General features: G+C 38.7%; 1 protein-coding gene across 1 annotated transcript in view; it reads left to right on the top strand.

Annotated features, from left to right (window-relative positions):
- The window catches only part of LOC102687749 (NACHT and WD repeat domain-containing protein 2), a 227,044-nt gene extending 205,751 nt beyond the window's left edge, over nucleotides 1–21,293 (top strand). The window contains exons 7-8 of the mRNA XM_015344866.2: nucleotides 18,124–18,176; nucleotides 19,259–21,293. Of these exons, the coding sequence (XP_015200352.1) occupies nucleotides 18,124–18,128 (5 nt within the window). The 3' untranslated portion in view covers nucleotides 18,129–18,176; nucleotides 19,259–21,293. The remainder of the gene's footprint in view (nucleotides 1–18,123; nucleotides 18,177–19,258) is intronic.
- Nucleotides 21,294–22,002: the final 709 nt, after the last annotated feature.

Raw genomic sequence — 22,002 nt, forward strand, 5'->3', positions numbered from 1 at the left:
TCCCCTTTTCCTACCATAAACTCCAGCCTGTTGCTTAGAATTTTAGTCCTCATGCAGAAAGGACTTAGTTAACCCCTTCTTCACATCTTGTATCTTTCTTCATTCCCCCCTTATAAAATATGGGCATACGTCAGTGCAGCCTATTTTTTACACAAACAATGTCAGGGCAGATCTTTCCTTTCTAGGTGAACAGGCATGCATTGCCATGACATTGTGCGTTCCACACTTATAACAAGATGTGATTAATGTCTTTGTGCAACTGATAGTTACAATTATACATAGAAACAATACTAATCCTACAAATAAATACTTTAATAAAGTTCCACCCAAGGCCCCAAACACAGACTTTAACCAAGACCCAATTCCCCAGTTTTCGGAGTAATAGTCCTGATATTTCTGTCCCTCATTGTAAATGTGTTGGGCCAGATCTGAAATGTGCTCAGAATTATCAGGAATATATGTGCAGAATCCAGTGCCAATTACAAAGTTCCTCCTTGGGCAGCCAGTACATAATCTAAGGCTAGTCGGTTCTGCATGGCTACTGTTCTGAGGGCTACCATCTCGTCATTAACAGCCTTCAGACTAGATGAGGTAGAATTTGCTAATTCCTCTAAAGTAGAGGCCATTTGAATTAATTCTCAATCTAGAAATTCCATGCCGGCCTGTGGAAATATTATACCTAAATAATACTCCCAATCAGCCAGTTTCCTTTGTGGTCTGTGGTTAGGTCCGAAGGGGCTGTGAGATTGAACACGGATATGAGGAACCACATATCCTAAATAACATGAGCCAGACCATTGGGCAGGCAACCATGGGTAGGCTCGCTTTCCACAAATGAAGTATGTTCCATTTGGCATTCCCCATGCCTCTGAAAATAAGAAGCTTATACCCAACTGTGGGGTGTGCTGATCCCATCTTGGAATTTGAATGGTAGAGGTTGATATATCTACAACGATGGTAAGGTTGCAACGACTCCATGCCACCATGTGCAATGCCATCAGTGTGCTGAAAACATGTTTCCCTCACATTCCTTATTTAGAGTAATGTATGGTGGTGTATGGCTTCTGTTATATTTAGGAGCGTAAGAGCCTGTGAAGCTCGTGGGCTCTAAGCCTCACTCCTGTAGATATTGCAATGTTGTGCAGGCTAAAATTATGTTATGGCAACCTCCATAGTTTGTCATATTAAAATCCCTATATCATCTCTCCAAATGATCATGCCTATGACCTCCTCGAGACGCCAAGGAATGGCCCCCGTAGGAAGTCCTCCCTGTACATATTTGGGTAATGCGGCACACACCCAGCAGGCACTTTGGTTCGTTTTCTTGGCTGTCAGATATGAGAGGCCTAAAAAGGAATTAACTCCATGTTCTCCTTTGTGGGAATGATCTTCATGAATCCCTGTGAAACATAGTCCTACAGAAACCATTAACATCATCAACAGTAATGATTTCATCCTGTGTCTGCAACTGGAGATGAGGCTCATCAACAGTGCGAGGGGTGGATCCAGCGATCTTTCCCTTCTACTTGAACTGCAGAATCGGTCGTCAACAGGATCTGGTAGTGTCTGTCCCACCTTGGCTGAAGAACCTGTGAGGAAAATTTCCTGATCCACACCCACTCTCTTGGGATGAGGTCATGTCCTCCTTCAGGTGGCAGTCCCCACGCCTCCAGGACCTGCTCGCGGGCACCTTGGGTGGCTTCTGTCAGCAACTTGCAATACTGTAACAGAGAATCAGTTAGTATACTCAAGTCTACTCTGTCATGTCCTGGGGAGTCACTTAGTCTCATGGGGCTCCCCGTGATCACCTCAAATGGGCTCAGCCCCACAGTTCAGTTTGTCCCCGCATGGATGCTATACAGTACCGCGGACAATGCATCCACCCAGGGGATTCCTCCCAGGTGGTACTTTGTCAATTTGTCTTTCAAAATTCGGTTCTCCCGTTCCACCATGCTGGAGGACTGCAGGTGATGAGGGAAATGCAGGTCCCATTTGATCCCCAGTAGGTCTGCCACCACCTGGCACACTTTTTCAGTAAAATGTGTGCCCTGGTCTGAGTCTATGTGACACGGGAGTCCCCATCGGGGAATAACTTCAGTTACAAGATATTTGGCAGTTGTCCGCACAGTCTCTTGTTTGACAGGGACAGCCTCCACCCATCTAGAAAACTGGTCCACCATCACCAGGAGGCCTGTCTTCCCTTTACAGGGTGGCATTTAACAATAGTCTATTTGCCAGTGTCTAAAGCCATCATCCAGGTGGATGCTGCACATCGGTGGTGGTGGAGGGGAGTCCCCATTACCTTTGAGTGGAGTGTCCAGAAAAGCGCTATATAAGTGTAAGGAATTATTATTATTATTATTATTATTATTATTATTATTATTATTATTATAAAGGGTCCCTCGGGTGCAGGACGTCGTAGATTAGGAGCCTGAACCGGTGGTGCTCCAGAGGCTTTCTGGCACTCTCCACAGCATCGCACCACATCAGCCGCAAAGGGTGTGAAGCCTGTCCCCACCCAGCTCTGAGCAAAGCGTTGAGTCATTTGGCTAATTCCTGGGTGCCCTGTGGAGTGTATTTGCTGTGCCAGGTATGGCATTAGCTGCTTGGGGCAGGAGGGTCTGCCTGTTTGTTGGCACCTCCAGGTCCCATCCTTCTGCAGCCCCACATTGCGTTCCATCCAAGTCCATTTCTCAATCCTTGGGGTCTGGGCCTGGAGCTCGCTGAGCTGTTCCGCATAGAATGCCTGGATATTCACTGTGCAAACTGAAATAATCTGAAGAGGTCTTTCCATAAACCACTCCCTCCATTGCCCCAGGGAGGCTCGACGTGCTGTCTAGTCTGCCAAATTATTGCCCCTGGCTTCGGGAGTGTTCTCTCTGCTGTGGCCCTTACATTTGATCACAACTACCTAATCAGCGTTCTTTACCGGAGTGCCAGCAGAGGTAAAAAAAATCCCTATTACTCCATAACCTTCCAAAGTCATGGCATACTCCAAATGCATATCGTGAGTCTGTGTATATTGTGGTGGTCTTGCCCTTTTCCAATTTACAGGCTTCCACCAAAGCCTACCTCAAATCGCCCCCACATTGGATATCATGTTCCGTAGTCACAGCCCACCCAGCTTTTCTTTCCACAGTGAAATTTATGAATGAGGTTCCACCAAGAGGATGAGGTCTTCATTCCTGAGTGGTTGCTCAGCTATTTTGATGCCCTCATCCTCTCCCATTCTCCAAACATCACAGCTGTGTTCTAACAGATAGGCTCCTGAGGGGTCAGGTAACAACGTGGCTGGATTTAGAGCTCCTTTAGGTTCAATAGCAATATTTGGAGCCTCTAACAAGACCTGCCACTTGCTCCATCGTACCGCATTAACCTGACTGACCCAATTCAGGGACATGAGAGTGTGTACCACATGTGGGCATCGAACAATCAGTTGCTGATCTAGCACTGTGTTATTAACTGCCTGCACTGCTAGACAGACGACCTGAACGGCACGTAGACATGGTCCCCAGCCCCTTGCTACCTTGTCTAAGGATCCAGAGTAATACCCTACTGGGCGGTACCTACCCCAATCTTCCTGTGTTAGTACAGCTGTCCAAAATCTATTCTTTTCACTTACATAGAGGTAGAACGGTTGATCCGTCTGAGGAAACCCCAATGCAGAAGCCTGTAACAGAGCTTGATTTAAATAATTAAAAGCGTGTTCAGCTCCAAGGCTCCAAGTAATAGGATCAAGGGGCCTCCCTCCCCCTTTTAATAGGTCTGTGAGTGGTTTGGCCCTCTCAGAAAAAGCATCAACCCAATTTCTATTGAAATTGCACAGACCCAGAAATGATCGAAGCTCTCTCATAGTGTTGGGACTAGGGTGTATTCGGATTGCCTGGGCCCAATCTTCTGTCAATTCCCTCTTTCCCTGACTAATCTTCTGTCCCAAGTAAATTATGGTGTCTAGGCCTAACTGTGCTTTGCCATAACTAGCCTTGTGCCCTTTTTTAACCAAATGGTTGAGAATAATTTGGAGGTCCTTCTTGTGGGTTTCCTCGTCGGGAGACGCGATTAAAATATCATCAACACATTAGATAACGACGGAGGACACCGGAGGCAACTCCCGGAGATGCCTCCGAAGTGCCATGTGATACACGGTGGGGCTGTTACGAAACCCCTGTGGTAACCTGGTCCAAGTATATTGTTCTCCATCTACAACAAAAGTGAACCAATCTTGTACCTCTGGATGTAGAGGAATGGACCAGAACCCATTAGCCATGTCAATTACTGAAAACATGTGGTGCTCAGGTGTCAGCAGTTGAAAACTAGCAGAGGGATCTGCTACCAAGGGGGTGAGACGGTTGATGTATTGATTAGCTTTTGAGTAATCAACTGTGAATCACCATGCTCCACTGGCTTTCTTGACGGGCCATATTGGGCTGTTGCTTGTTTTTATACAATGCCTCTGTTACAGTCCTTATCCGTAGTCCAAATTGAATGGAATTATCTTTTAATTCCTGAAGCGCCCTCCAGGTTCGCTGCATTCCTAATTTCAGATGCGGCACTTCTCTACCCCACCGGTCAATATCTTCCGGTTTTGGATTTGATCGTATTGGGGGGTCAGGGAAGGTAGGTGCGAGAGCGGACTCCCTCGACGAGGTGCTAGACAGAGTTAGAGTAGCGTTGTCATCACCAGTGCCAGCCCCTGCTACATCAAGTCCTTTCCCACTTCGGGTGAGAGTACAGATCTGCGGGCACCTTCCCTCTAATAGGGGAGACACTGATCCGTCTTAATCACACTCATACCAAGTGTCATCCCAGTCAGACCCCCCGTCTCCATATGGCCACTGTGGGAATTGATTCCAGTCTTTTTCGTTTCCTGCTTGTCTGTTCCCCTCTGGGAGAGCAGGATATAATTTAGTCACCGGCTGTAACACATTAACCAGTGCATTGCGACCAGGAACTAATTCTTCCTTTTGTTTCTGATTCTCCTGCACTGCCTCTTTTAGCTTTTTCTCTAGCTCCTCTTTTGCCGCAAATAAATTATCTTTCCTTTTATTTAACACTTTTAGTTTTTCTGTAAACTCCTTTTCTTTTTTATTCCATTCTGATTTCTCTTTCACGCTAATCTGCCACCGCAGGTGTCGGCCGAGCATCAGGGCTGCAGCTAAATCCTTGTGCTTATACCAATACTCATACGCTTTCTTACAGGCATCTTCGCCCCAACTCCTTCTGACAAACACATCTTCTTCCTATATTTTCCTTCCCTTTCTGTCAACTTACACTTTTCCGATTTCGATTTTCCGATTTCCATGTTCGGTTTCTTGAAGAGTTACTTTGTCGTGTGTGAGTTAACAGATCATAGGGGGGTGCTTTCACTTGGAAATCCTGTGCATTCCTGCACTTATTCAACTAAGGGCGTCTGTTACAGTACCTCCAGATCTAAATGCCTCTCAGAGTCTTTAGAGAGGCACTGTTCACAGGCAAGAAACAATTCCTTGAGAACTCCCTTCCTGGATCAGTAATTCACCATCCCCAGAACGTCAGCATTACTGCTTATGCCCCGGGGTGGACTTACGCACTGGGCTCCAGTCAGGGCTATTCTCGGATCTCAACATCCTTTAAATCCTGCTACTTAGTGCTTTGCTCTTTTATTATGAGGTGTGTTTATGTTGGCATTATGTGTGTGTATATGTTCACAAACAAGGAAAACATAAAAACATACATATATGGATATATCATCTACTTCTCTCCTGTTCTCTTTAAAACAACAAAAACCACTCTATGCCAATCTGTGCACGATCAAGGCAAAGCTCATCTCAGGACTCCTGCGCGCAATTAAGGCCAAACCAGTCCTGGATTATACATGCAATTAAAGCACCCCTCAAGCTTCATAACCCCGGCCGCAATTAAGGCCCACACCTGTTCTGAGCCTCAGAAAAAATCGCAATTAAGACAAAACCAGTTCTGGATTATGTGCCTACTTAAGGCACAACTCAGTTTCAGAACTCCTGTGCACATTTAAGGCCCAAATCAGTTCTGAGCTCTGCGGTAAAGGTCCAAAGCCGTTCAAAATACTCCATGCGCAATTAAGCCATGTACCAATTTCGAACGCCTATACCGCAGATCACCACCTGCCAGACCAAATTCTGGCCTTACAGCCAACCACCCATTACATACACCGGTGTCTTCCCCGGGCCAGAGGTATCCTGAAACTCACGTTTATCCATCATATTGGGCGATTCTTGAAGGGAACAGAGACTTTCCAATCGGTCAGACGAGAGTCGGGGCTTTTAATAAAAGAGGAGTCCTTACCTCTTAGTAATGTGCATGCTGACCGTCTCTCCTGCCGATGGGAAGTTCTGCGCCTTCTGAAGTATCCGCCAACTATGCCAAAATTGTTGTAACAGAAAGAATAAGTTCTGGATCCCGAGATGAAGTTAAACAGATGAGTTTATTGCATACACAATAAAGGACCAATAAAACCGAAGTCCCCATCCTGAAAGGAACAGCAAAACCGAAGTATTGTTCAAAGTGCCGGTAAAAACTTTTAGTTTGTATAGCATTTTCCTGCCACTTCTGACGTAGCTCAGTATTATGGTAAGGGTGGGGAGGTCACGGTGTTTGACCAGTTTACAGACCCTGGCAAAATGGTCAATTAGATTACCTTCCCTGGGGGTTTCCTAGCTGGCATCTGGAATCCTTACAGATGCAGCCATTCAAAGTGAGCGGTACAGACACGTACTGGAGGTAATTGGCTGCGGCGTCGCGCATCATGACGCAAGATGACGCGGGGTACCGCGGTACGTGATTGGTTGACTGACAGGGGCACTCGTGGTCCATTGGTCTGTCGTAGAAAGATTTACAGTACAGTAAACGTCTTTACTGTGCCCGTTGTAGATATTGAATTTTACCACTGAAGGGAAATCTTAGTAGCTGAGCATAAAAAGAATAGGAGCATACTGTAACGCGTGTGAAGCCCATAAACGATATTTATTTTGGAACATAAACATACAGTACTGTATATGGCTGGTCTTGGTACTTTAAAGTAAAAAATACACACCAGTATTCCATTTCTCCCTAAAAATTTTAAGCATCGTAGTCTTTAACTAAAGAGATACCGGAGTCAACAAGCATACTTTTAGAATTTGATTAATAGGGAATATAATATGGAATCGCGTATCTAAAGAATTTAATAACGATATAATTATATTCGTGTACTGCGACAGGGCTGTGTAGGGCTGTTTAGCCTCCCTCTTCATGCAACTTCCCCTGTAGCATACTGGTCTACTTGCCCGACTACCAACTCACGGGTTGTGTGTTCAAATCCAGCTGGTGCTGGACTTTTCTTTTAACAAACATTTCTTCGAAAAAATAGAATAGCGATATTATGGACAATCAATTGACTTTTATATTTCAAAATATCACAACATGATCGATTTTAAGTCATTTTTGATAACAATCAACAAACATTTTTTTGAAAAAATGAGACGTTTCCTTTGGTCAGAGATATAAATATATAATATCTAAATAAATTAAATTTAACTAACATGTGAAATAGCGTGTGAAAAAGTGGTAGTTTTAAGCTTTTCTGCTAATATAATATGGAATCGCGTATCTAAAGAATTTAATAACGATATGATTATATTCGTGTACTGCGACAGGGCTGTGTAGGGCTGTTTTGCCTCTCTCTTCATGCGACTGAACCAGGAAGAGGATTTCTTTCTATTCGAAACGTGTATTTTAAAAGTTTAAGAAGTAAAAACCTTACAGCGTACACAGATTTCTAAACTGATCAGGATCGTTATCTTTGTCTTATGCATAATAATGTTCACCGCTCTGTCCAGCAAATTAATAATAAACTTTATTTTATATAGCGTTTTAAACGAATAAGTAATTAGATTGCTCATAAACATAATCACTTGCTTTTCTTTTTATTTAGGCTCAGATTTCAACTATAGATCGTATTATTAATAACCATAATAGCAACCAACCATCAAAAACAACCATATAAACATAATACCAACCAAAAACATAGATAACGACCACCATACAAAATCAAATATATCAAACCATTATACTCTCGCAAATTCCTCCAATTATCATAACCCCGCCCCTTATGCAAAACCAAAGCCTGCTCCCATCCCAGTTTATCCTCTTTATCATAAACGAAATCCACCTCGATTTTCAACATAAAGCATTACTGCTTACTGGTTTTTTTTTTTGGGGGGGGGGTGTCTTTCGCTGGAAATCTCGCCTGCTTCTACTTTACGAGTACAACCCCCTTTCTGCCGGAGTGCTGGCTGTGACGAATTAAACCGGTTTCACAGGTATTTTCAAAGTAGGAAGTACAGTGTTAACTGGTAGCTGGGCTCCTCAATGGAACCGCTTTAACATGCTAATGCGTTGGTGTAACAGTCCGGGAGTGGCAAGCTTCCAATGTCAACTCGACTCGATTGGAAGACAATGAACGTATTTTAGCCCTAAATGAATTAATAGCAAACATGGTTTACATAAAATACATTTTTCCAAGAAAGTTTATAATAATACGATCTATAGTTGAAATCTGAGCCTAAATATAAAGGAAAAGCATTTTCAGAGAGCAATCACGCTGTGTTTATGTAGAAAAAGTGATTAGGTTTATGAGCAATCTAATTACCTATTCGCTTAAAACGCTATATAAAATAAAGTTTATTTAGAGATGAATGATCAGTGTCGCAGTTTAAATAATTTTGGTAGGAGGGCTTGGACAGATTCCAAGTGCACTTTTGCAATTTACATTGCATTGTCCAATGTGCTGTTGTAATACAGTTTAGAATACAGTTAGTCTAAGCTTTATCAGCTTTATTTATGGGTTGCAATTTAGAAAAAGTCAAAAATCGCACTCAAAATGCAATTTAGAGCTTTCTGGCAAGAGGAGACACCCAAATTATAATGTAACATGCCACTGTTTGTGCATGAACAAAGTTATACTGCAATTTTCCTTAGATATGTGATTAAAAAAAATATTTTTTTTGAATCCCCGGCGGAACACACTCCATAAGAATCAGCGCTTTTATACAGTATATCGCCATTAAACACATATATTTAAACACGCGTTTACGATTTAAATCAAAACGCGATTCAAATCAATATAAATAACTATTTTTAATAACTATTCATTGTTATTAAAAAGACTTAAATTCGATCATGTTGTGATATTTAGAAATATAAATTTGTTTGGTGCGAGTGAGGTTTTATTTAATCTCTGACCAAGGGAAACGTTTCATTTTTTCAAAGAAATGTTTGTTAAAAAATAAAGTCGTAGTTCCATGGGATTCAATCACAGACCATGTGACATGGGAGTCAGGAAACTAACACACAGCGCCACCAGATTTGATAACGCTATAAAAACGCTATAAAATAATGTGAATAGGCACAGAACAAGTTTACAGCACAGTACAATAATAAATGCTGACCATGACTTTAGAAGCATAAATTACCTTACACTCAATTTAAACACAAGCTGTCTTTAGCCCTCTAAGCTGGTTCATACAGAAATATAGAGATCCAGGCTCAATACACACAGCTTCATTACTGAATACATATGCAGGACAACTAGAGAAGACGTTTTACAGAGGACGGATTTTTAGAAACATCCCATCAGTGACATCACTGAAGTCAACTCCTAGGTACTGTAACTGTCATGTGGATAGTTTCACAAGAATCAGACAAAGGTTTAAGCATCGCTTGTTCTAAATAAAACTGCAAAAAAACCAACAACCCATAATGTACTTCTTTGCGGCTCTGTTTGCCCAAATCATAAATTCACAACGTGAAATTTAGAAAATAATATTACGTAACCAAAATCCGTAATATGGAAACAGAACCTGTGTAATTGTTGATAGATGATGTACTCGTAACATTTTTACAAGACTAACTACAACATTTAAAAAATGACTTGTATGTACTTGATATCTCTAATCAATCCACGGCGACATTGTTAAAGCAGAGTCCCAGCACAAAACGAAACTAAAACGCCCTGGGCATACCGTTTCGCGCTTCTTATTATTTGCTCAAAAGTAATTTGACCGTATGAAATGCATAATATAAAACTAGAAACATATACGTGAGCAGTATTTACGTACTGTAGTATCGGTGTTAAGACATACCTCTCAAATACTGTAAATCAAGTTAAAAATATCTCAAGACCGATTCTGGTCATAATGAAACCATGTTTTGTGTATGTTTTCTTTAAAGTACCGAGACCAGCCATATACTGTATGTTTATGTTCCAAAATTAATATAGTTTATGGCCTTCACACGCGTTGCAGTATGCTCCTATTCTTTTTATGCTCAGCTACTAAGATTTCCCTTTAGTGGTAAAATTAGATATGAATATTCAATACTTAAACAGGCACAGTTAAGACATTAAATATACATATACATACTGTATACAGTACAGTTTTCATACGGTAATATGTTTATGTTCCTAAATCAATCTCTTTTTTGAGCATGTGAAAGGCATGGTGAATCGATTCTCAAAAATTACTGTACTTTGCATGATTGGAAACAAATGCGTGATTGCGAAATGCTGTGGTGTTACTTTTACAAAGACGGTCAATGAAAAAAATAATGTTGACCAGGGCAATACTTTGAGTTTACACTTACAGCTTGTCCAAGGTCATTCATTATTAATACTATTAGTAATATCTTCGTTAAAGACTTTGATGGCCACAGCTCAAACATGAGAGGTTGAGCTTTATTAGCTCCACCTTGCGGAAATTCCGGATACTATTATTTTGCTTGTCATATTATAGGGGAATTTACAGGTACTAGCAGTATTTACCGGTAACTCGCGGTATACTGCGTACAGCGTGCCGGAAAATAATGCTGTATCGCCCGCGCATTTTGAATGGCTGCATCTGTATCTGTCATCCCCTTTTCCTGCCATAAACTCAAGCCTGTTGCTTAGAACCCCTTCTTCACATCTTGTATCATTCTTTACAGGGAGAGGCATTTCATGGTGTACTTTTCACTGATGAAACAACAGTGGCTCTGGAACAGTTTTCAACCATGTCGTTTTATAAAAAGGGGAGATATGTGAACAAGCAAAACCCAAAACAAACATGTATGCCATACGGCATACGCATTACTGAAGCAAAAAGTTTAGCCTTTGTCACTAATGTAACCACTAAATAAAGACATAAATATAGAAATCCCTACGTCAGAAACTGTATATGGCTGGTATTGGTATTTTAAAGAAAAAATACACACCAGTATTCCACTTTCTCCCTAAACATTTTAAGCATCAAAGTCTTACATATGGTTATTTCGTAAACACATTATTATATAGGACGGACACAGTGACTCACGGTGATTTATTTTTCAGTACAGAGAATGACACACACACACATGCACACACTTTTTCATTGACAAAAAGTAATGCCACACTCTCGTTTAAAGCACAACATCCCTTCCCGTTAAAATGAGGAGACACTTTAACTCTTTAGTTCACAGAGAAATTTCACCAGAGCCTCTTCGCAGTGACGTCAAGCAAACTCAAATCATAGTGTAACCTGTTCAGTTGTAGTTCTTTTGGTTTCACGGAGGGCTTCTCAGATAGTTGGGCGTTCAGGTAGATTGCCAGATGAAAGGATTAGTAAATATATTTTGTTAAAGCAAGTCAGTGTTTTGTGACACAAAGAAGACATATTGTGGCAGTAATATATAGGACGGACACAGTGACTCAGACACTCGAAAAAGGGCACTTTATTTTTCGGTACAGCTGGTACAGCACCCAAACAAACGCAAATGTGTTTTTAATAAAATGGTTTTATTCATTCATAATCTGACTCACATAACTCACATTCCTGAATGCCCCGGCTGTATATCACTATAGGAAGCATAACAGCTTAGCCTCCAATTACCCAGACTGTAAGCACAGGAATAAAGCTTTGTTTGATTTCTGAAACCCTTTTTTATGTCCAGTTTTAATTCAGGTAAGGGTCAACTATATACATGATACTGCTGACAGCAGGAAAATTCCTATACTTGACTCAGCAGCGTCTTAAAAACAGCACCCATGGTGTTCAAACCGATTTTTTTTACACAGAAGACTGACACAGCTTCGCGTTGTGAATCTGTTTTTCTAAAAAAACCTGTCCTTGGGGGAAGGTGGAGTGTGTGTCTTTCATTGGAAGACTTGCCCTGTTCTACTTTGAAAATACCTGTGAAACCGGTTTGTTTACACACAATGTAGACACAGAGACTCAGACAGTGGAGTGAAATTCGGCACAGGCGTCACTCCAGGGGAGAGGGAGAGAGAGATGAAAACTGTGCAGTGCCAGGCGAATGCACAATATTAATGTAGGGCTTTCGGGATCACGTGGATTTGTGCCCTACACCCTGTGGTACCGCTGTGTACATACAGTATGAACATGTTGTGATATTTAGAAATATAAAAAAGTCAATAGAGTGTCCATAATATTGCTATTTTAGTTTTTTCAAAGAAATGTTTGTGGCGATAGCTGGATATGAACACCCAACCTCTCACTTATAAGTCAGTCACTTAAACCATCACACCACTGACGCAGTCATGGGACTGCCATTTGTTTGTGTTACAGTGCATGAATATAATTATATCGTTATTAATTTCTTTAGATGCGCGATTCCATTTTATATTCCCTATTAATCAAATTCTGAAAGTATGCTTTTGTCTACTCCGATAACAAGCGTATTTGCAGAAAAGGTTAAAACGATCGCTTTTCACAAAGTATATAAACATACAGTTATATGGTCAGAAGTTGCATGTCAAAATGTTTCCGAAATAACCACATGTAAGACTACCAATACCAGCAATATACAGTTTACATAATATGTTTATGTTCCTAAATTAATATCGTTCATGAGCATGTGAAAGGCATGGTGAATCGGAGATTCTCAAAACTTACTTTGTATGATTGGAAACGAATACGTCTCAACGAAAAACTGTGGTGTTACTTTTTGTCAATGAAAAAATAGTATTTTCGTTTACAAAGACGGTTACAAAGAATGTTCATTCATTCATTATTAATACTATTAGTAATGTCTAATAATTTAAAATATTTATGTTAAAGGTAGGTTGTGTACTTTTGCCCAACTGAGCAATCTTGCTTTCATAAAATATACCAACTTTTTAATGTATGATGATTAACATTCTGTAATACACAGTTTAAATTTAAAAGCTCAAATGCTGTACATGAGAGGTTAAGCTTTATTAGCTCCTCCTGGTGGTTTTACAAGGTGATTCTGGATACTATTAACATAATTAAATTTGCAAATGGTAATTTGCGGTATGACGTGAAATGACACGTTATACCGCGTTTGGACATGACACGCCCACTGGGTTATACTGGGTTATTTTTGAGACAGGATGCTTCAGATGTCAATATCTCCACCATCAAATGGCACAGAACCTTCAAACCACAGGCATTTTAAAGATTGCAATTTGTGAAAATTTTTCTACAACTTTAATGTAAAGAATATCTAGTACCTGGTTCAAAGCTCATCCCAGGTGTAAGCGAGTTCAGAAAGCCAGAAATACTATCCTTACATCTGGGAAACACAATATTTGTGTATATTCCAATTGCAGCGGGGCAGGGTGTGTGGGGAAACATTTAGGCTGCCATTGAATTAGGGCTCTTTACACCTGAAACTGTTTTCTCTGAAAGTGTTTTCTTTCCTCTTTACCTGATCTTTAGCAGCATACGCATGCTGATGCAGCTCCTTACATGAATTCTCGTTCTTGACTGAGAAGGCTTTAGAGAACTTTTCAACCGTTTTTATTTTCAATCAATTGTTAATATGGCGTTTACATTGGCGTTTTTATTAATTTTTCACTTAAGCGTATGGAGGAGTGTCAGATGTCAGGGAGAGCCCTCCACGGACAAACTGACAAAGCAATTTGGAAGGGTTAACCGGCCATTGCAAAAGGTGTAACTGCAGCAGCCACATATAAATAAAAAATAAACCTTTTTTTTCTCCTGATGGTAATTGTAACAAATTTGATTTTGTTTTTATTTCAAAACCATGATCTTGACATGCAGGTGTGAAGTAGAGTCAACAGCTTCAGATTTAAAAGGTTATTAATAATATCTACAGTATTGGAATATTAGAACATTAAAAAGAATTATGCCAGAGCCACACAAGATTGTCCAATAATACTCTTCTTGTGTCTAATTTCCAGGGAATAACCCTGTTACAAAAGGGAACAGTGCATCGTTTCTTGATTATGGTTAAACAGTCCATACGAGCATTCACATTTCTGTAATCTGTACAGAACCCTGGCGGCTCATCAATGTTTGGTACCAATAAACAGGGGGGCTTTAAGGACTTCCATCTTTGAACTAAACTGCGCTCCAATACCATACAGTTTATCACCTTCTGCAATGCTTCTAGTTTAGCAGGATTTACACGATATGCACATTGTTTAATGAGGATGACATTCCCCACGTCTATATCACTGTTACGACACAGGTTTGAGTCAGAGTGTCTGTTAATAAAACAGAGCACCTTCCAATACATATAACTACTGCATGATTTCTTTATCCATTTCAGCTAAATGAGGGGAATATAGAGTCAGAATTTCAGAGTTTAATAAGCAAGAGCTTATTCTTGTTCGCATAACAAGAACATTGGCATCTAGACAGTGTACATTAGTAAACAACATAGAGAGTGACTGGCTAATTTGAAGGTGTAACCCGTCTGTCTTCACTGTTAAGTTGCAGTTTCAAAATATGGATAAGCTACTCTCCGGTTACTGGCAATTGTACAAATAACCCTTCTTCCCTCCTTTGTTTAACTTAAAGACTTAACTAAATTTATCCAGATACACAAATTCACACTGGAGCCAACAACACGCTATAATAGTGCACTATTTTTATGTATTCCTTCCATATAAGGAACAAACCGAAAGTTATGCTCTGATCGTACTTTGAACCATTGGGTGCAGCGAGTTACATTACAGTGCTTTGACCGTTACCGCTACAAGGACAATAAAAGTCACCATAAAAGTCACCACAGGGACATTGACAAGATCAGGACAACCCACCAAATCTGAGGACAAGGGAAAAATTTATCAGGGAGGCTACCAAGAGGCCTACAGCAACATTAAAGAAGCTGCAGGAATTTCTGGCAGGTATTGGTCACTCCTTGCATGTGATAACTGTCAGAAAGCTGAAGATGAAGAGGAATTTCACCTTCCAACATGATAATGATCGACTCAAAGCACACAACCAAGTCAACCAAGGAATGGCTTCAGAAAAGGAAGATCGAAGTCTTGGAATGGCCCAGTCAGAGCCCAGACCTCAATCCCATAGAAAACCTGTGGAATGACCTAAAGAGGGCTGTGCACAGGAGATCCTCTGACAATATAATGGAGCTTGAACTTTTTTCAGAAAGAGTGGGATAAAATTGCAAAGTCCAGGTGTGCAAAGTTGATAGAGACAAAGACTTACTTGTGATTATTCAGAAAGACTTACTGCTGTAATAAATGCAAACGTTTTTTTAATTTAAATTATTTTTCCTAATAATTATCTATTTGTTTTTCTTCTTAATTTTGTTGGTTGCAAGGTTACATTAAATGATTTATCTTGATTTCTGGCTTTTTTATATCCACTGTATAATAAAACTGTAAAATAAACTCTTTTTATATATCCAACTGAGGCATGCATTTTGGATGGCTGGATATATAACATTCGCTAGACTGAAGTCTGTGCATCATTTAAAAAAATATAACAATACAATTAGCAGAGAACAGAGTACAGCTAATAATCTCTGTATTTGGATCACAGCTATTAATAATTTATATTGGTGTAGATTCTGGTGTACTTTGTAAACTAGTTATGTTTTCAGAGATTGACCAAATAGGATTGAGCAAATACTGACATGAAATTTAAAATATTTTAGATAGAATTCAAGACTGGCCACGTCAGGTACATGACATTTAACACAGACAAATGCATAGATTTACATGCAATTTGCTATAAAATATAGATGCAAAATTGAAAACATTGAACTTGAGGCAACAAAGACCTACTCAGGTCTTTGGGATATCATCCACAACTTTAAGACATAAGGGGACGTAAAAAAGGCAAACAGAATATAAGGATATACTGTACTGGACTTCAGGTGTAAACTTTAAATCAGGGGATGTTATGTTAAATTAATACAATGTACTACCAAGACCTTATTTGCTGCTCTGGAATCATAAACACGGAACCAGATACTAGCTTCTTTATCTCAAAGGGAGCAATTTATAGTGTGTTTCATTTCTTAATTTGGTTCCAGTACAACAATTTTTTTATTTCACTGCCACCCCTGAGTTGAGGTTATCAGCCAATTTAATTTAAAAATAAAGTTTTTTGTGCCACAATTGGGTGGTGTTTTTTTGTAAACTTTAGTCCCTTATACATAATTCTGTTAGTCATGATCAACTATGGAATATAAAGCCTACAACATATTCCACAGAAAAATTGACTTATATTTTAAGGTTGGGATCTAAGGTTGATATAGCTGCACACTGGACCTTCCAGCTGTGTAGCTCTTGTCACATAACTCCAGTAGTGAAAGCGTGCATGCATAGCTGTTAAGTCATTAGTGTAAGCTACACTAAAATGCATTGTAAATTTCTATCTGTAGGTAGTTTAATGATGATATTGTGTGTAAGTTATAAAATGGTTAATGATAACTAACCAAGAAAAAAGAAAAAAAGGAAATGATTATATCATTTGTTTTGTTTTGTGTGTTGCTTTGCATGTTGAGTACTATTAATCTGACAGGAATTATGACAGGAATTATGAAAACAGACAAAAGGATGATGAAGCTACCACCCCTCAGCTCATGATGGCATTGGTACTGTTGTTATTTTGTTAGAGCTCCACCAGTAGAGAGCTACAGTATATGATTGATGTAGACTAGTCCTGCAAACGAACCATCATGACACCTCAAAACAAGCTTATAAAGAGCAGACTGGTCTCTAGAATAACAGAAGAACATCATTCTAGTGGACTCCTGGCCTGTCACCTATCATATATTATCTCTCATTTTTGACAACATAACATTTCTCAATAATTCTGAAAAATCAAAAACTGAAATATGTAAATTACATACGTATTTATGTTTGGAAAGCCTAAATTAGTTCAGGTTAGTTACTTTGACAGTTGAATGTCCTCTGAGTGCAATAATAGGTAATAATAGTGGAACAGATCATCTCAGAATGAATACATCCACAACAGGACATTACTGGGAAGGTGTTAATACTTCTACAAGGTTATTAATAAACATTTGTGGTGGAAACTGTTTACATCAGTATTGCTGAAATTCTACTGAAAGCTAGTATGGTATAGGTTTGGCATTTAGAAGTAAAGGATCAGTACAAAATGTTCTTACCTTGTTTACTCATATCTTTGTAACTGTGAAGAAGCAGTTAAAGGACTCTATACCAGAGGGTCACAGATTCAAATGTTAAACTGCGGATACTGCTGTTGTCCCCTTGAGCTAGTTTTGTGCTCAAACTGCTTTAATAAATGCCCTGCTTTAATGAATATTGTGTCAATTTTAAAAAATAAGAATTAGTTTTAATCTGGTTCATTAAAGGATTAAATAAAAAATAAAATAATGTAACATAGGAAATACCCCTCCTTACATTTATTGTAAACTTTTTTCACAGAGTTTAGATTCTATTTATTTCATAAATAGAATTCTTGCATTGTGAAGGTTATTCAGTGAACATTATTGCCAAAACTTTCAGTGTTTCTCAAAACAGAGTAAGGAAATGTATGCAAATGCAAGAACAAGCAGAGCAAGTACATTTAGTTTGCAAGGATCAGAGAGGAGTGTCAGGTACTTGCTTGGCTTCTCTTATTTATGGTTTGATCAGAATGTTTAATGGTGTGTGATATAGCTGCTTTATTTTTGTGTCAAAATCATTGTTGAAGGTCCAGGAATGAAAACATAGCTATAACGTATGTGAAACCCTGACTTTTGCATTGCCTTTAAATGGTAAGAACCATAGCCAAGCACTATGGCTGCATTTTAGTGTCCCAATTGTGCTGCAGGATTTGTATGTGTACATTATCTCACAGAAAATACTAATTCACCATTGTCTTTTTGCAGCTTGAGTACACAGTTGGCCAGATGGGGTGTAGATGCTGTAGAATGATAAAAAGGTGAGAAGAGGAAAATACTACATGCATTTTAATACTAAAAATGAATCACTATGTATGAAAAAATATTCCACTTACATCTGTAAAATACTTTCTGTTAAAATATTAAGGAGACATAGCCTTTAAATTAATTAAAGTAATAAGTAAAGACTATCCAGGAATTTTAAACTAGATTTACAAAATGTGGCACAACATTTTTACTGGTGCATTTCTATTTCATTGAACAACCTCATTATTTTCTAGAGCTTTCTGGAGTTTTTTGTTGTTTTTTTTTAAGTGTTATTAGATAGTAAAAAATTAGACCAGACCAATATAACCCTGTTGGCTGTAGAACTATTAGCCCTGTTTGAATTAGTTTCATACAGCAAATTAAATCATTAAATGTTAAATGAAAAATTAGAGGGTGAAAGTGTTGTACTGCTTTCCATATGAAAAGTGACTACTGTTATTTTATAAAAGGTGTTCCGGGACTTCTGATACTGAAATTATTTTTGTGGAGCCTTATTCAAGTTTAAACTGGTGTTGAAAGACACCAGTGTTCTCCTGTTCCCATTTAAGGGTGAATTGCATCTAAATGGTTAAAACATATTTAGCATTGATGCTTTATCCATATTAAAATAAACTAAAACATGCAATTTTTATTTTTTTTTTAAATACAACTATTGAAGCATGAAACCTAGCTTTTATACATATACGTCATCAGAGCCATTCCACAGTCCTCATAAATTAAGATATATTTCCTTCTCAAGACTCCCATCATCCAAGTTATGATTCTTCTTGATAACAAACTTTTTCATAAAGGCTTGAGAGGGGAGCTGAATCAGCACAAGCTGGAAAATGTTACAGCTGTGGCTCAATGATCAAAACATTCTTTCATTCTAAGATGGAAAATCAATGGTAACTTCTTTTCTTATGACTGTTCTTTCACATTCTAAATTCATATATTCAAATTACAAAAAGTGTTTGAAAGTTTTCACATAAAACGAATGATAGAACAGCAAGCAAAGGGTCTCTTTGTGTCCAGGAGACATTGTACTGTAAGTGTGTGTACGCTTTTAATTAACCTTTTTTTCTGGATTTTGCAGCTACATGTATGATCCTTCTGTTCCTGTTGATGTCCATAGCCGAAGAAGTCATATACACAATGTTATTAACCAACAACAGCCTGCTGAGATTGATAACTCCAGAACAATTCAGAAATTCAACAAGTCAGACCTCATTTACCATAAGGATGAAATGGAAAAAGCAGTGAGAAGTACGGAAAATGAGAAAAACCAAATGAATCACGTTCATATAATTTCTATTAATGGACAGTTGTGTTGTGGCAGGGAAGAATTGGATTTAAAAACATCTACAAGTGATAAAGGGATGTATATTATAGGAACTGAAGAATCTCAGAAATCCGCCATTTCAAATCACATAGGGCCCACTAACTGTTCCCCTATGGGTAATTTTCCATTGAATAGTAGTAACACAATCCAGCCTGCACAGAGTGACCATTTAGAAGAATGTGAAATGCAAATGGCACCTACAGGATTTCAAACAAATGCAAAAGAAGCTTCAGATGGATCTATTCAGGAAAAAAATAAGATTTCATCTTGCAATTTCCAAATAAAATTGAAAAACATTTTAACAGAAAGTGACTTTGATGCAAGAAATTGCCATTCAAATGTGCATGATTTTTTAGATGACAAAATAGATGCCAAAAGTGATATTTCATACACTTCTGAAGAGGCAAATACAGGCATAGCTAGTATCTATTCAGAAGACACCAAACTAGGGGAGAATGAAGCAGATGGAGAAGATCCAGTTTCTTCAATTGCTGTCTACGAAGAATCAGATGGAGAGGCAGGATTGCCTGCACACTATGATAGCATTATAGATTCAGAGGTGGCAGAGGCACTTGCAGCTTTAGATGCTGCAACTGCTGAAGAGGATGATGAGTGGAAATAAGATCGGTGTTGCTGGAGTTGTGGATGTGGAAGATGTATTTTTATATGTCATATCAGGCCTATTGGGGTTATTTTAGATCTGTGACTTCAAAATCAAACCTTGCGATGTTTTCTAAGCATTTCATGGACAGTCGTTTTCAATAGCAAACACATGCTTATATATGAGAAAATGTATTTAAATATAATGAAGAGTTATATTTTTATTTATAATGTTTCAAATAATTTTCTTGAAATGAATGGTTTGATTTGTACAAAGGAATCGATTTGGGAAGAAAACATTTTGGATTGTTGAATGTATCTTTGTTCAGGGCACTAATGTCCTGAGGTTCTGTATTACAGATCTTATGAAGTCAAACAGAATATTGCACAAAGACCTTTATTTTTCTTCACATATTGCTGATATGTTTCCTAGTAACACAGTTTCCACTTAACATCCAATTCAATCCAAATTGAACTATTTATCTGATTATATTATTCACATACATGTACAGTATATTGATATTGATTTCAATGATGGAATGATAGATACTCATTCATGCTGTGATTTGCCTAGAAATGCTAACTGAGCATTCTGTATACAATATATTTGGTTCAAATATTCATATTTCATATATCAAGTGTTCAAATATTTATTTTAGAATAGAAAAGGAAAACTGTAAATATAGCGTTAAGATATAGGACTCAATTTTGGGGGGTTTTCTTACATATTGTGTTGTATCACCATGGGTTATGATCTAGTCATACTGGAATTAAATGTTTTAATATTGCAACATTTAAACAACAATAGCACAAAATATTCAGTAGTACATACTAATGTGAAAACAGATGCTTCTTTTGAACCATTCCATTTTTAGAAGATTGTTTAGTACAGCTCAATTTTAGTAGTGATTTAATACCAAAACAATGAAATTGGACTGTGTAGCAGGTTTCATGGTGGTGCAGTGGTAAGCATTGCTGCCTTGTAGTGCTGGGGCCCTAAATTCAATTCTAGATCTGGGGTGCTATCTGTATGGAGTTTGTATGCACTCCCCATGTTTTGGTGGTTTCCTCCAGGTGCTCCAGTTTATTTCCACAGTCCAAAGACAGATTAATTAGGTAGCAAAGGAACAAATAATAGGTTTATTCCAGGCTGAAAAGAGATGAAAGAAAACACAAAGTTTCGGCTGTGACACCCAAAGAAGGCTCCACAGCCAAAACGTTGTGTTTTCTTTCTTCTCTTTTCAGCATGGAATAAACCTATAACTTGTTCCTTTGCAGCCTACGCAGGCTGACGCAGCTACCCACCTGGATTAGTTAGGTTAATTAGCTTCTAGAAAATTGGTCCTAGCTGTTAGTGTGTGTATGTTTTTGTCTGTCTGCCCTGCGGAAAAGGGATCAATGCTCAATTTGGTAGCTTCTATGTTGTTGCTCATCTCTATACTGATTCCATAGCAGAAATCTTTTTTGTATGGTGGTGATCAATATTGTATACAGATGAGGTAAATGGCGCCTTACTTGTGTGTTTTTTTAAATTACCGATTTAAATTATTTGCTTTTAACAATATATCCTTACATTTTGTTTGCATTTTTTAATGCTTCCAACATTGTCTATTTCCAACATGACTCACATCACTGTACTTTTAACTGTTCTGTAACTGTTACATTAAATCAAAAAGATGTGAAGTCTGAGGGAAAATGTTATACAGTAATAATAATTGCTTTCACTTATATAGCACTTTTCTCTACACTCCACTCAAGCGCTTTACAGGTAGTGGGGACTCCTACCTCCTACCTCCACCACCACCAATGTGCTGAATCTACCTGGATGTGACAGCATCCATAGTGCGCCAGTATGCTCACCCCACATCAGCTATCAGTTGGGAGGAGAACAGAGTTAT

This window comes from Lepisosteus oculatus, chromosome 1, assembly GCF_040954835.1.
Source record: "Lepisosteus oculatus isolate fLepOcu1 chromosome 1, fLepOcu1.hap2, whole genome shotgun sequence".
Taxonomy (NCBI): Eukaryota; Metazoa; Chordata; class Actinopteri; order Semionotiformes; family Lepisosteidae; genus Lepisosteus; species Lepisosteus oculatus.